Consider the following 17,181-nt stretch of genomic DNA (forward strand, 5'->3'; position numbering starts at 1 on the left):
ATCGCATTTTTCGATATTAAAAGCATTTATTGTAACAATGAAAACTTTTAAAAACAGTTTAACTGTAAACTTCCTTATAGAATATATAACTCTTATTTTAACTAAATGATTCATATTACGATTAGGCATTCCATCACCTTCCTGTGGATGGACAATAATTTTAATTTAAACCAAAGATCTTAATTCATATCAAACGAAAATCCACAATATCTAATTAGGAAATAGATTACATCAAAATAATTCGAATAAGAATAATTTAAAATATGCATGTCTATTACAAATAAATGATTTTCAGGTTTTCTTATGTAAGCTTATGGTCTTTGGATATAAAAACAATTAATTGGGCATAACTTCCTTAGAAATCATTACAGAATTAAGCGTTTAGTTTTTTATAGCTCGTCTATATAAAACAACGTTTACAACTATACCCCATTATACCATATTTTCCCATTTAAAATATTTAAGAGCTTCTGGCATTAGTGAACCTTTTATAAAACAAAAACTGCAGTTCGTCTACTTGGAAAAAAAGAGATTGTCGACGTGGGATGATAAATGTGAAATGATGTTGGTAGGATTATATAGTAGGATTTATATAATGTTATGATTTAAATTCTTTAAAGTTTTCTGCATGAATTAACTTAGAACTAAAAAATAAACAATATTTCATGTTATTGAATCTACAGTAATAATAAAAAGAGCATGTAATAAAAACGATAAATCTTATTTAAATATTCAAGTTCTTAACAATCAATAATCATTAATTAATTGATAAAAAAATATTAATTTTTATAGAAGTTTTATTATCGACGGACTTTTCTGCAATACATTGGCTCTGTTTTTACTGCAAGAATTTTCAATCGAAAATTATGGTGAAATAAGTAACAGTAGTCTGCCTATCTAATTAACAGTAAATTTTACGGTAAGGAACATTTTTTACCTTTACGCTTTTGAAATCATTTACAATTAGTATGGTTATTAAACCAGGAATACAAAATTATACTGCTTTTTAACGATTTGCAAATAGCATTGCTTCAAAACCGTAAAAAAGAATATAACTGGGCATAGGATCTTGGAGAGTGCTGGGCACTGGAAACTCTTAATGTGTATAAGAGAATGGAGAAAATATTGTGGTGCCAACGCTGAGATTCAAAACCCCAGTTCTGCTGTTCATGATGTGTCTGACAGATTAACCCTCTCGACTATAATATGTACCCAACTTCTAGGAACAAAGTGGTTTCATTCCTCTTCTTGGGCACTACAGCCTATGACAGACCAAGGCCGTCCCAATAAGTTTTTGCCATCTTGATCTATTAAGTGGCTTCATTAGCTGGGCTTATTTGCTGCGATAAAATTTTGGTTGTTTAACCGTATTATGGGAAAGCTATTAATAAACGGTTTTTGTCACATTTAACGGTTAGAATATCATCTTATTTATGATTATTTCACTGTTTTGTTTGAATATGGTAAAAAAAAAATATTTCACCATTTTTCAGAGAAATTTGTACTGTTAATTAACAATGAGAAAGGATAGATTTTTTTTAAATTTAAAAAGCACATTTAGAAATAAAAGCACATTTTTTTCTTCATATTTTACCTAACATCTGTCGAACAATTCATAAAGGCAATTTCTTTACTCAAAGACTTTAGTAAAAGTGATCAAATTTGTAACAAGCACCGGATAAAGAAGTTTTTGATAATATATGGTATCAGAAAATCGATGCTTTGTCGACTTATTACGCTTTAGAGACTCTTTTTACTTTTAAATAGGCGAACTCAAAGGGATAAATAGAATGTTATAAACAAGTAATTTATCTTCAACGATGAAATGGATGTAATCTATGTAATCTTCCTAATGGAGAATATTAGTAATGCTTTTGCAACACTCATTTGATGCCTCATTGATTGTGTCGTTATCTTATTTCGAATTCAATGAGGGTAATAAATTTTATTTATTTCACTTTAAGACAGGCATTTGTTAAAGATCAGTGAAAGTATAAATATCTTCATTTTGTAAAGGAGTAACGAAGAAAAAAGAAATATAATATATGATTTAAGCTACAAACTCTAAAATCTATACATCTTCATTTAAAAATTACTTGAATACAGATTATAGAACTTTAAGAAGAGATCTATGTAAGAAAACAATTAGTATTCCTTTAAAACTATAGAAACTTTATGTCCTGTATATTTTTTTAAGAAAAACAATTTATAAATATGCAACACGTATTCAATCCTTATGTAATGTAGGAGAGTTTTATGAAAAAAAATCTTTGTGAAATTAACGAAATGAAATGTAATTTATCATAAATGAAATTTTCATTTATCAGATCTTGCACTGCTGCAAAATTATTTTTTGTACCTATTCAGTGTCATTGCATCAAAAAAAGCCATTTTTCAAAATTCCATGAAATCCGTGGTAAAACTATATGTGTTTTATTTGAAAACGTTCTGTTTTAAAACACACATTACTTCGACATGACTTAGACTGACGCACTTTTATTTATCATATATGTCTACATATATATGTCTTTTATTTATCATACATATTTCATGTAATGTTAAAAATTGCACTTGACGTAGTTTACGTAGTTTATCATAAATGATGCTTTAATTTATATGATGTTGTACTGCTTCGAATATATTTTTGGCACCTATCCAGTGTCAGTCTATGGAAGAAATTCACCTTCCGAAATTCCAAGTGATCTATGGTAGAATTATTATTATTATTATTTTGAAAATATTTTGTTTTAATACGCACATTAAGTTGCATTGACTGACACACTTTTATTTACAATATATCTTGAGTTGCTGCCGCTATAGTCTGACAAAAAATTTGAGAATCCGGTTGCGATTTTCCAATATAGAGGCGTTAAACGTCCCGCTCTTCTGTTCTGCATTTTCTTAAGTAAGAAAGCATTCTTTATTTATTTCGTTTTTTTTAAAGTTTAGATTACAGATTTCTGAAAAATAATAGCTTGCATTACAATTGCAACCAACAAAAAATCTAAAATTGAGTCATTAAAGGCCCCTGGATCGTATATTGGCCACCCGAATAGCGTTTGAGATTCCATGTTTCAGTTTAAATTTTTATTCTTATTGTATGCCAGTTTTCCTTCTTTCATTTTACCTTCAATTGTTCGAAGCATTTTGTATAATGATATTAATGAAGTTGCATATTTTCATCAACCCAAACAAACGTTAGTTTAACACATTCATCAACCAAACAAACGTTCCTTTAACACATTCATCTATTTAGCTCAACAATTATTTTGAATATTTTATATTAAATACCTGAATTTTACCTGGATTAAGGTATAAATGTCTTCCTATCTGGTACCCAATTTCTCTTCCTTCTGATCCGACCGCCACTTCATTGATGATGATATTCTGTAATGAGAGAAGGCACGAGTTCCGCCATTTTGGATGAAATATATCACACATATAACATATACAATGTCCTTTCAATAATATGGGGCACTAAATATGTTTTAAAAAATTGATGGTCCCTTTTAATTTATTGATTTTAAATAATTTAAATTTAAATTGTTAAATCTGATTGTGACACCAGAACCTGGGCTTAGATTCGTGTCACCTGTCTGTGCAGGAAGGGAACGTCGTACGTGTGCTCCCGCTCGTCCGACCTCCATGTGTTGTGACTCTGCTCGTGGTGCCGCTGCTGTTGCTGTTGGTGGTGTGGCGCATCTGGGTCACCATCTGCTGAGTACATGGATATTCTTGAAGTCGCATATGGTGCAGGGAAGTATAGCTGCTCTCTGCTGTGTGAAATCCGCGTATCTCCTCTAGCTGACTTTTCCCATACTGTCATTGGTACAGTGTCTACGGGTTTAGTCATGTCTTGCTCTTGCCGAGATTCTAAAAACCAAATATTTCTCATTTTGTATCAAAAAACGTAGCACCAAATTACATAAATTAAGTTACACAATTTAATGACGTAGCACCAAATTACATAATTTAAGTTACATAATTTAATGATGTTTTTCTTAAATGAATTTTATTTTTCCTGGCAGTTGAGTAAAATCATACATAAATAAAAATTGTAACACTTAACCTCATTGAATCTAAATTAAAATTATTGAAAATCTTATTGGGTCTCAAGTTTACAAAATAACAAGCGTGCACCACTAGCCCGTCAAGTCCTGGCTCGCTTCGATGGGAGTGGATTGACATACAGTGAGAAAAGTTTCCCGTGTATTGTAAAATAACTCTGGATTAAATTACGGCGCTGAAGTACCAGCTTTTTGGGTGCATCTTCGTAAAATCGATTTTACCGTAAAATATTGTATCGTAATTTTCACTGAAATATTTAAATAATTAGAGAAATTCAGTGACTTTACGATAGTTATTAGAATGAAATTTTTGGCATATAAATATTTTGTTCCTTAACATGAACATGTTAAGAACATGTGAACATGTGAATGAACAATGAATGAACATGTGACCAACAATGAACATGTGAATGAACACGTTACATCTGGTAAAAATTGATTTTACGGTGAAAAATACCCTTACAGTACTGCACCTTGAGTGGCAGGTATTTTTTACCGTTATTTGACTCAGAAATTTTTAAATATCATTTCGTTGTTAGAAAAATAATGCTTAATTTTCAATTGTCAAATTCTGATATCAAATGACGTCAAATTCTGAAACTTCTTCATTAAATATAACTTAAAATTACATTTTAATATTTCAAAATGATAAATTACATTCCAAAAGATAGATTACATTTTAATAGATAGCGATTTTGCAAACCTAGAGTTTAATACGAAATAGAATACAATTCAAGTTGGTATGGGTATTTTATTGCGTTATCACGTAACGCTATCGAAGAACATGAAAACTCTGCTTTAATTTGAGTCAGAATGCAATCAGAAAATGGAAAATGTTTTACATCGATCGTTAGATTCAAAAGCAGGAAATAACAACTGTATAATCAAGAGCTTCTAAATATCAGCTTTAATAATATTTTAGAGGATGACTTTTGACAGGAATTTTGAATAGTTTCCTAAAATATGCTGGCAAAATGATGTTTCTGAAATTAAAATGAACAGTGTTACTAGATGAATGCAGAGTACTCTAATATTCAAGCAGTAATTTGAAAACGAAGGCTGCTGAATCCAATCGGTGAGGAGTTGCCAAACTTACGAAATTATTATTTTAACAGCCTCATATTATTAGTTTACATATTTTTAGGCAATACTAGTTCCTAAAAAGCTAACTAATTCTTCGATAAAATCTGCAAATCTTAAGCACGCAAAGAAATATATGTTTTATTATTCATATATTTGTGTATATATCTGATTTCTTGTATATCTTTACAGTAATTTATTCTTAAAAAATTTACTAGTCAATATTTATATTATGTACACTGTAAAAATACAGATAAAATTACGGTATAAAAATACATGCATTTTGGGTGCGTCATCCATAAAATCCAATTTACTGTAAAATTCATTTTTACTGTAAAACATTTCTGTTTTTAGGATATTTGTCTAATTAGTATGTTTCAGTGATTTTATGCCATCTCAGATTTTTTGATCTGTAACATGCTCCAGTAAAAACGTTTTTCCGGTAAAAAGTACCGGTACTTGGTACATTTTACTACAATTTGATCCGAAATTTTTACAGTGTTCCCAATTTTGATAGATTAGTCACATAATTAAATAGACGTGGTTTTGTAAATTAATTTTATATCTTTTCATTTTGATATTAATAATTAAAAAAATATATTCAAGAAATAAATCCATTTTTTTTGTTTTATATTAATGTCTGACAATAAGATTTAATTTAAAATTCATCTTTCTTAATTTGAATAAACTATTTAAAATCAAAGAAAATTAAGTATCTCCCAACATTAGTTGAAAGATCAAGTGGGATTTAAAAAGTAATAAAATTGAAATGCAAAGCAAGCTGAGAGTAATGTTATCATTTAAAAGAATCAATGAACTTGGCCCAAAGAAAGTCATTATTTAAGGCTATCGTAAACCAGCTGCAGCTCTCTTTTATAAATAAAAGTTTTAAATAAATAAAGTTTCCTACTTACCTTCAGGAATTGTATGGCGCCTTCTAATAAGAACAACACAAGCTACTGTAATGATAAGAACAAGTACCACAGTAGTACATGCAATAGGTATTATAATCTTTAACTGTTGAAAAAGCTCTCGTTCAGAATCATAAGAAGCAGTTAAAGGTGGAACAGTAGCTGAAAAAGATTAATTTCTCATGAATTTATAAAATTATTACGGAATCTTCATTAAAAGTTAATTATTGTACAAAAAATGCAATTTGGATTAATTGTTTAAAATTGTAAGAATTCGATGCTTTTGCGTGATGTTTTTTCAAAATTTATTTTCTTAATGACTTTCATTAAAATATTTTGTCTCAATTTTAACTGTTTTAAAATATTTTGATTGTTCTGGTGACTGGCAATAATTTTGAAAATTTTGTGCTGACAATTGAGAAAATTTGAGGTTAGATCATACAAAGACACAACTAAAACTAAGAATAGGTTACATCGTGTACAAAAAAAGTTGCGAGTTGTTATTTCAAAAATTAAATTTTCATCTTTTGATTCACAGTGTATCGAAAGAAGAGCACAAAATCCAAATTCGGGACACAATATTAAAAAAACCAAATGAAAAACACAATACTGAAATTTATATTTGAAAATAAACGAATATGTAACGTATAATTATTGTTATTGTTCTTTGTACGGCTCTTTCAGTTTAGTTAGCAAAATTTTTCAATCATTGCGCATTGTATGAAACTTTGAGAATTGATGAATTATATCATTCAAATTTGAGGAAACCTTATTAATTAAACTCGTATCGCACTGATATTGATATCGTACTGATATGAATACCGCACTGATTAACCGTTTTAAATTTGATTATATGGTATTACAGTTTAGTTTAAATGACAAAAAGGTTCATTTTACCACCTCATTAATGATACAACAAATTTACACACAATTATGGTCCAATGTATCGATATTACAATTTAACATTAAATAGATTTTTCTTAGAGTGTGTGCTACGATAAATATATTTTAAAACTTGTGTGGTATTGGGTTTATTAACACAAACTATTGCCTACAAAGCAACATGAAAAGAAGCATTTAGTTATATTGCTCTGGTGTCTAGGCAGTTAATTTTTAGTGTAAATGAAGGAGAACACATAACTGTATATAACTAGGTTATTTCAAAAAAAGTTTTCATGTTCGAAACCCATCTCCCAGGCAATAAATCAATTTTATGATTAACTAATATGATCAATAAGTTTAAAAAAAATATATTTTTAAATTTAAAAATTCAAATGTTGTTGTTTTTGGAGCACTCAATAATAGTAAAGCTGTATCGTAGTTCAAACACGCTAGCTAAGGTGTCTTCCATTTAATTTAAATAGAGATTAACAGTAAATGGTATAATGCATATTATAAGTCTTGATATCAGCAGAAAATACACAAAGCATATTCAATTAAAAAAAGCTCCAAATTGATTTTCGCATTTGAATATATCATAGTAATTTTATTTAATATTTTTTGACCGATCAAGAAAGACTGTTAGATTTTTAGATCAACCCTTGCAAATATTCGATCAGTGGAAGAAAGTGGCTAACATGGATCCTTCCTGTAATTGGAGACGAAAGATTTCGGTGACAAGAACTGGAAAAAGAAATTCCCTTAATCCTATAAAACGATGAGAGATCAAGCGACATACGAAATACCATTCTTAAATTCAACAGTACGTTTTTTATTTTATTTTTATGGAATAAAGAACCAATGAAAGGTAAGAGAAAATAAACTAAAAGAAGCAAATTTCCACTTCTATTCTTCATCGAGATCCTAGAGAAAAATTTCCCCAGATATATGATTAGCTGGTTGGAAATGTAATTTTGTTATCTCATTTCTAATCTTTCATTTCATTAAATTGAAATGCCTTTGACGTCGAAATTGGCGATGGAGTTCTTTTTGGCGATGATGCTTGGTATGAGGGTTTTTTAATGAACTGATGATTAATATACTGCCCTCCAGATAATTGTGTAATGGGAAATTTTCTAAAAGCGTTTAAGATGTAAAAGAAATATTGATTTCTTAAAAAGAATGATTTTAAATTAAGTTTTCTGCATTCCGAAACTTAAAAGTATATTCCTAAGAAATAAATAAGTTTAATATTTTATTTAAATAATTATTCTTGTCATATATATTAATGTTACAAGCTTACGGCAAATATGTTAAATGGATAATGTGCTTACTTTTTGTGTTTAATTATGATGTTTTTTAATCTTAACCAAAAAATAAGAACTTAAGCATTTAAATTTAAATATTCATTAATCTTTACAAAATAAATGTTTATTTAAGTTATTTTTTATTTTTTAAAGGATAGATTCATGCTCATAGTTCCAATACAAAACATCTATTAAAATGTATTTTTTTATTTACTTTGAGATAATGCACATGAAAGCGTCCCATTTAATTTAAGTTTCCCTTTTCAGTACTCTTTCCAGTAGCTGTTAAATTCCGCAATAAGTTTACTCACAGATATTTACTTAATGAGAGTACTCTTACAAAAATTGAGGGTATTTTTTAAGGTTTATTTGAGATTTTTTAAGGTGTTTTTGTTGATTTGAGGGTTCATTAAAGTTAACTTAAAAGAAATAAATGTCCCAGGGTTTATAATCAAGGTGTATGAAATAGTTTTATCCACATTTTAGGTGACTTTAGGTTGATAGAAATCTATCTTAGAGCAACCAGTTTAGCGAGGTTGTTTTTAGGGTTTTTATGTTATATTTTACACTTAAAGCAAATAAGTATACTTGAGGTGTGAATAATTTCTTCCGATTTCAAAAAAAAGTATTGTTAAGCTATGTATGAGGTTGAGTTAATGAGGTCTAAATGTAATGGAAATTGAGGCTTATTTATGAAGCTATGTTGGTAAAAAACAGAACATGATTTCCACCGCGTGTGTATTTTTTAACACCCCTGAACTTCAAAGCAACCTCACGAACACCTTATTTTTTAAGGGTAAGTTTTTAAACTTGTGAATTTTTAAAAAATCTAGGTCTATTTCAGTATTTCAAATTTAAGAGATGATTAAAATGTTTAGATTACAGATATCTGTTATTTTTACTTTTTGTCATTATCGAAAAAATATAGTCAGTTCCCGTTGTCATACATTTTAAAATCATATTTTCATATAGTCGTATATTTTTGAACTGTGCGTGTTCAGAAATTTGAATTGATTGACATTAAAGACATAAAAATATACATATTTCAAATCAACAGTAAAACAGCTAAACTTTATACTGCTCCTTGAAAATATAATGCTATGCATATGCCATAACTTTAATACAATTGTAGTTATGAGAAAGTTTTATTATTTTAAAACACTGCTACGCTTAGCATGTATCATGCTGTTCAAAGATGAAAATTATATTATTCTACCCAAAAGAATTTGAAGCTTCACATTATAACAACATCATCTTACAGAGTTTTCCTTTTGAAATTATAATACTAAATAGCTGCTTTTAAATGGTTCGAACATTTGATTATACGGATTTACACAGATATATTTCTTTTAAAACATAAATTTGAATCGTGATGCATGCTAACTTGTGCTTGCGCTGTATCATGTTTCGTTATATTACAACACTGCTTCCGTTGTATCAGAAATCTCAACACCCTCCCCACGATATTTTTACCAGAAGTTGTATCTCCATGTGCAGTTATATAATTCAGTAACTTATTCATATTTTCTGACTATTTGCATTGTTTCATATTTTTTTATTCTAGAAGAAATATCTAATTTATCTTTTTATACATTAATTACAATTTCGAAATTAATTTTCAAAATGTGAATATTTATGGAAATATTTTATCATTGAAGTTTACTTATCTTAATAAAAGAAAATAAACTGTTTGTTACGCAGATAAAACATGCTTTCAAATACAGTTTATACCTATACGATAATCAAAAGATTCTAATAAAACATTTCAAACATCGTTTTAATATTTGAATCTTGACTAATTTTTTAAAAGGGAAGCGAGAAACTAACCAATAAAACGAATCCATATAAGTCTAAGCTTCCTTTTCTAGCTTCTGTCATTCATATTTTTAAAATCTATTTATATTCTTCAAAGAGAAATCTTATTTACCCACAACGGTGCATCTCCTTTTAGAATGGGAATTTATTCTAAAGTTCTAGGGAATACACCTATATTTAATAATGACCCCAGAAATCTTAATTGCATTACGAACTGGGGCTCGCATCTCGACTCTATTGGTGATACAAAGGCGCAAGACAGGGAGAGAATTCTGAATGTCAAAGAGAAGTTCAGAAATTGGATTATAGTTAACCCGCTTTATCGTTGATTCGGAGATAACGCAGTTCTTTTTGGTATAGTAACCTAGTTAGGTAGGAGCTATATTATTAGGGGAACAATATTTCTCGGGGCGATGGGCATAATGAAGTTTGCAGTGCCGAATATATGCTGGATGGTTGCAGTTGAAAGTAATAATAATTATGTATTTTGGATGCAATGACAAAAAAAGTTAAACAGGATATGGACGAATGACTACTTAATTACTGAATAGGAAGTTTTCAAAAGGCTTTTTATTACTAGCTTAATTAAGATAATGCAATATATATATACATATAATTAATAATGCATAGTTTTAGTTTATATTGGTAATGTAATGCATTATCTTATGTTGGAAAATAATCTTATTAATATTTATACTGTGTAGATTATATTTCTGTCTTGTTTTGTTCAATTAGGGATCGGAGATAAAAAAATGTTTTAATCTAACAATCAGGAAAATTTAAGGCTGCAAATTAATGTAGTTAATATAATATTTGTGGTCTAATTATTAATTTTTACTTTTCTTAATTACCTAATAAATTTGTAAAAAGGAAAAACCAAGCTGAGACAGATAAAAATCATTTCTTAAATTTATGTAATAAACTAATTATTATCTACATACTAATTCAATATAGAATAATATCTAATATACAAACTAATAATTTTATTTTAATATGTAAAGTCTAACATGTAAAGTCATATAATACTTATATAACTTTATTGTTAATTACTGTTGCGTAATGTAATTAAAATGGAATAAATTGTAACTAATTAGAGTTAAAAGGATCTGCGCATGCATGATTTATGTTGATCTTTTGAATTAAAATTTCGTATAATTTTTGTGTGTTTAGTACAACGTTAGAATAGATTAATATATCTACAAACAAATGTTATGTTTTCTAAGAGAATTGTATTAAAACAACGGAAAAAGTGAGAATTGAATTCAACTATTTGAAAAAAATGAATAAATAAAAAACAACATCTGTACAATTTTAGATTTAGGTGATAAGCAACATCGGTTCAGTAAAAAAATGTGAAACAGGTTTTTCAGATTTTAAGTGTCAAAATATATTAAATACCTTACTTAATCCTTATTAATTACCCATTCGGTTGCATTGTATTCTCAAAACTATTTGACCCATAGGTAGCCGGAAACAAATAGTTTGCATTTTTATTTTATTTTAATTTAAACATTATTAGATTTTAAATTAAGTATGTAATATAAATGGGCAACTTTACATTAACAGTTCTAAAAAAAACTAAATTATATTTCAACAAATAAGTGCAAAAAGCTTAAATGTAATTTTCCATAGTATATTGATGTAAAATACAATTGCTCTCTAGTATATTAATGTACTGAATATAATTGTTTCTCTAAGGCAAACGTAAAATACAAATGTTAAAGCTTGCTCTTACGCAAAATAATTGTAATTGAATTGTAAACTTTGTTTTCAATGATCTCATTCACTGTGCAACAGTAACGCCAAACATATTGCTTCAGTAATAACTAATTCATTTGACTAAATAAATTACATGAATTAATCATTAATACTGAATAATTTATCTTAAGAAGTCATAATTTAACTTCAGTGTTTACCATTACTTAAAATATTCTGGCCATTTAACTGAACATGAAACATTACTTTCCAATTTCTAATTAATATATTCTATTAAAATGTTTAAGTTTTCTATTCAGAAGAGAATTACACTAAGCTAAATTCATTATAAACTACGCAATTTTTCAAAAGTGATAATTAAAGATTTTCATTTAAAGAAAATTTACACTAAATTATGCTTGCATCGAATACAAACATTGAGATTAAAATAATTCTGTGTTAAATAAGATTGCATTTGCTTTCAATTATCTATTTAGAAATGTAAGCACTCTCAGCTTTCTTTTTTTAATGAATGGCTTCTTTTGTCAATAAGTAAGTCATAAATTCAATATTCTAAAAGTAAATAATCATTGTGTGCTTTAAAGTAATTTTAAGAGAGGAATGAAAGCATTTTAATTGAATTTCTTTGTTGAAGTCTTTCTTCAATGTGAATCGGAAATTTTTTTTATCACCTTTCTAAATCAGTTCAAAGAGTTTTGGATATAAATCAAACGTGAAATACAACTTTTTCATTTCACTTGTAATGACAAATTTAATTACTTATAATAACTAAAACATTTCGCACTCTATAAGATATGGAGTTGCCCTCCATTGTTTAAAACTTTGTTATTTACAAATTAATGATTTGTTGTTTGCTGATTAATTAATGAAAATCATATTTTTACTATTTATGTAAAGTTGAAGTTCACTTTTCAACATTAAGCTACAAACAACTGAGTTATTTTGGATAAGGATGGTTTGAAAACAAAAGTAGCATTCAAAAGTAAATAAAAAATGTAAATTTATTGCTGAAATTCTTTACTTGATATTTTTTATCATGCACTGAGGAAAAAGAGTATAGTAAAGCATGTCAGAATATGGTAACATTTACCATGTTTTTTGTTTTATAGAAACACCGGAAATCAAATCATTTTTACCAAACACTTTAGAAATGAATTTGATAAAATTAATAACAAAATATTGTTTTATAGTATGTGATAAAATTTGGTAATTTTATCATGATTTTTCAGAGCATGGCATAAAAACCAATTATTTGGTTAAATTTACATCTCACTTTTGCACATTTTATTAAGAGCAATAATTTTGAAAACTGGAATTTTCAATAAACGGTTATTATATGAATAAAAAATTGCAAAAATTGTTTGAAAATTATAAACTCTGGCTTTATTATCCAGTATTATGATATTTTTTACAGTAATCATGCAGTACGTCATTACCATGCTGTACTGTAACTTAAAAAGAATGTTTTTCTCCTAGTAGAATTTCAATAAAACAAATAAGCTTTATCTATAACTGCAATCGCTCACAGTTGCTGAAATATTCTCGGCATTCTATCAATCCAATTTAAAAAGGGCTTATTTTGGTGACAAAAGGAATTTAATTCCACTAACTCTTTCAACAAAAACACAAAAGGACAGGAGTCAGTAACAAGACAAACGCGTTGCCATAAGGAAAAAGGTGTTTTACCAATAAGGGAAGAGGAACAGGCTTGAATATAAAAAGAGGGAGATAAGATACAGGTGTGATGGGTTTGCAAATGAACGTTAAGGTGCAAGAAGAAAGAACTAAATTAAAATCGATGTTAAAAAATGAAGAAAGAAAGGGATACTAGAGACATCATTAATGAAAATATTGGACATTTTCCAAATAAGGAATTATTCACAAAAAGCAAGATGCTATTCATACGTGGCACAAAGTATAACCTATCTTCCTTTGAATACGCTTAGCATCTCTAAATTCACTGTGGTTGCAAGTACAAAAAGTCTTCCACAACCCATGTAAAATTTATAAAATTATATCATAGAAGAGAACGACCAATCTGTGTAAGGGTTAAGGAACTGGCCTTGCATCAGAAAGGTTCTGGGTTAGAATCCCGGACAAGGCATATATGGTCTTTCATTTTCCGTACTATTTGTCCTTACAGTAGAAACAACGTTGGCTCAACGAATATGGTGTTCCTGGAAATAGTGGCCAACAAATATGCCCTTCAGTTGCCTGTATTAACGAAATGTCAATCCTCAGGTGGACATTGGAAAAAAAATATCATAGAAATGTAAGTATTTCTGTTTTTAAAGTATGTAATTTAAATAAAACAAAAAAAAATAATAATGCAATAAATTGTATTTGATCTAACGCAAATCAATGTGTGATTGACAAAATAAAAAATAAAAACTTAACTATATAAGTCTTCAGGTAGCAAATATTTCATCATTTAAATAAAAACCGAAGATCCATATATCTTTCAAGAGAAATATTACCTTCCGATAAAAATATATTGTTGGAATATTGAAGGAAACTCTTTTTTAACAACCATATCTGTCCTTTTTATACTATATCTAAGAATATGTTATTTTTCATCCTTCTTTTCATCACTCGCAGAATGTGCTAGAACATCTTTTTGATAAATAACTTCGACAAGGCGGATCGTACATCACGATTTGTGTGATCTATATTACTGAAGTAGGGGCGTAATATCATCTTTCGTTCTTTGTCGTTATTCTTAAGCCTACTTCTGAAAATGGCTGACAAAGAGCTGTGAGAATTAATCTTATTAAATCCGTATCCTCGTTAATCTTATTCACTGCGAACAATAATCCCAGAGATTATCGTGCAAAAAGGACTTTGTCTGTAGTACCTGCAATTTATTATTTTTTATTATTTTTACCATCTGGAAAGTAGTTAAATTTTTTCCCTTGGAAAATTCCTAATAAAGGCGTTAAGCTTGCGTGCAGAGAACGATTTGAGGATTTCGTTTTCGTCACAGGGAGGGATCAACGCCGCATAAATTTGCGTTTATTGCTAAGTGTGAGGTTTCATTTATCGCTGTGGCTAATTTGAGGTTTAGCGTAAATGAGATGGTTTTTGGCTTTAAGGATTTCATTTGATATCTTTAGTTTTAAACAATGATGAATATTCATCAAGTAATTTTCCATTACCTAGAAGTGTTTTGTGGGTAGATAAAAAAAAACCAAGGTTAGGATAATAACTTGATTTCAACTTTATAAAGAGTACAGAAAGAACTTTAAAAAGAGCAACGAGATACTTATTTTTTGCTTTATTAAAAAAAGAACTAATGCAAATGGATAGAATTCAAAATTAATAGAATTTTTAGCAAATATAACATATGAATATGTTGACACACATATTAAAAGAAATTTCAAGAAACAAATAATCTTTAATAATGTATGATTTATAAATGTTGAACTTAAATTTATTTGTTACTGATGTGCAAAATAAGGAAAATATATAAAAAGAAAAGATAAATTACTAAGTTTTCCATTTTTAAATATATAGTTCTTGAGTTATAAATTAAGGGTGTAACAGTTTTGATATATTTACTTTGATTAAATTTAAAAGAAACATAATTTTTTATGCTTGTGTTTTGATTCTTGCCATCTATATTTAATTTGTAACATCTCATATTAAGCTTACATTATTTTTAACAAAATTTTAATTTCCTACTAAATTTGTTCAACTGTTGTAAAAAAATTAGCGAAAAAGAAAAAGGAAGTTGGATGAGTACTAATAAAATTATAGAACTCGGTTGTGTAAATTTTTATTGATCATTCCATAAAACATTTACACCTTTTTAGGGAAATGTTTGTTAAAATATTATATTGCTTTGACTCATTTCTGCCAAAATAATTTACTTTTGTTTCATTTTTCTTATTTCAGACATTTTGTTACACATATAATATTTTATAATAATTCTTCTCCTTTTAAAAAAAATTATTTTAAAATTATGTTTAAGAGAAAAAAAATCTAAGCTAAAAACATTACATTTTTCTAAAAAAACGCTTTTAACGGTTTATACTGTTTAATTTCTAAGATTTTATAAAATAAAAAACAATGAAGCTCTTTCCAAAAAGTTTTAAACGACTCACATTATTAAAATACATATTAGATTAAAATTATTGATATAGTAATATTTTCATACTGAAAGTCTATCAGAAATAGATTTTATTTGTTTATGAAAAAAGCCCATTATTATATGTCATGTTCGCACCATTGAATGCTGTAATACCATCCATTTTATATATTTTAGAGAGATATATAATAAAAACAAATTACCATAACTGGAAGTGATTAAGTTCTCTTAGAACTTTCGCTTTAAAATTACGGTAAAATAACCAATATCAGTCTGTCCATCCAATTAACCGCAACATTTACGGTAATGAACATTTTTTTACCTTTACGGTTTTGAAACCGTATTTGATCGGCTCGTTAAGACATAGGACAGTAGAAACTCTTTATGTAATGAATGAATGAATGAGATAAACATTGAGGTGTGAACACTGAGTTCGAACTCCCTTTCAGTCGGTCATGAGATTCATCGATTAGTCTTTTCTGCTGTATAATGTAGTCAGTTGAAAGGAAATAAGTCGCTTCATAAGTTGGGCTTAGTTGGCGCGAATAAAATGCTGATTGTTTAACCGTATTAATTAAACAGAGTTCGTAAGCAATTTTTCTCAAATTTAACATTTTGAATACCTTTTTTATGGTTATTCAATTGTTTCTGTTGAATATGGTAAAATAACAATTAAAGGAATTACTATTTAACTTTTATCTGAGTTTCTAACAGGTTTTATTCTATTTTTCTTTAGAAATCACTAAAGAATACCATTGTAATTAGACGGTTATGCATGCTGAGTTCTAAATATAAGGACAGGAGTTTGAGACGGACTTAATGACGTTGCTAATGGAGTTATGTCATCAAGTAGTAAGATAAAATATTTCAAAAATCTGAGGAATTTCGGACACTTGTCATTTAAAACTTTGCAGTATTTAACGATTTTATACATTAAACCCTTTTCTCTCTCTATATCTTTTTTGGTATTCAATTAGATCACATCAGCCTTTTCATTTAGAGTGTAATATTTATTGAATTACTCGAATATTTACATGATATTATGAAACTTAGAATGGCTTTTAACGTTACAAAATATAAATTCTAATCAAAACTGTTCTTCATTTTAAGGTGAGAATGAATAACTTTAAGTTATAAAAATGAGATTAATGAGCAGGCAAGATCTCAATCTTAAGAAATTTTAGTTAGAGTAGTTTTTTAGAAAATGAAATTGTAAAGTATTGATTAAAGCCAATACCCTCAAGACCTTTTGACACATCGATTGGTCTGTCATTTTGAGTGAAAAAAAGTATTGAAAGCCGTCAGAAAATGGTAAAAAT

The 17,181-nt window shown here is 28.0% G+C and overlaps 1 protein-coding gene across 6 annotated transcripts in view; it reads right to left on the bottom strand.

Moving 5' to 3' along the window:
* The window catches only part of LOC107452990 (cell adhesion molecule Dscam1), a 308,431-nt gene that overhangs the window by 53,035 nt on the left and 238,215 nt on the right, over positions 1-17,181 (bottom strand). For 2 of the 6 annotated variants that reach the window (XR_015429856.1, XR_015429858.1), the window contains 3 exons: positions 6,062-6,220; positions 3,621-3,873; positions 3,303-3,387 (listed from right to left, as the gene is read on the bottom strand). Coding sequence is in view for 4 of the 6 variants with exons in the window: in XM_087153626.1 (XP_087009752.1) it covers positions 3,292-3,387; positions 3,593-3,873; positions 6,062-6,220 (536 nt within the window). In the remaining 2 variants the exon portion in view is untranslated. Of the gene's footprint in view, positions 1-3,291; positions 3,388-3,592; positions 3,874-6,061; positions 6,221-17,181 lie in introns of all 6 variants that reach the window. The other 4 variants (XM_087153625.1, XM_087153628.1, XM_087153626.1 and 1 more) reach the window with 3 other exon arrangements.

Source organism: Parasteatoda tepidariorum, chromosome 10 (genome assembly GCF_982258835.1).
Source record: "Parasteatoda tepidariorum strain Cologne lab strain chromosome 10, Ptep-v5.0, whole genome shotgun sequence".
Lineage (NCBI taxonomy): Eukaryota > Metazoa > Arthropoda > Arachnida > Araneae > Theridiidae > Parasteatoda > Parasteatoda tepidariorum.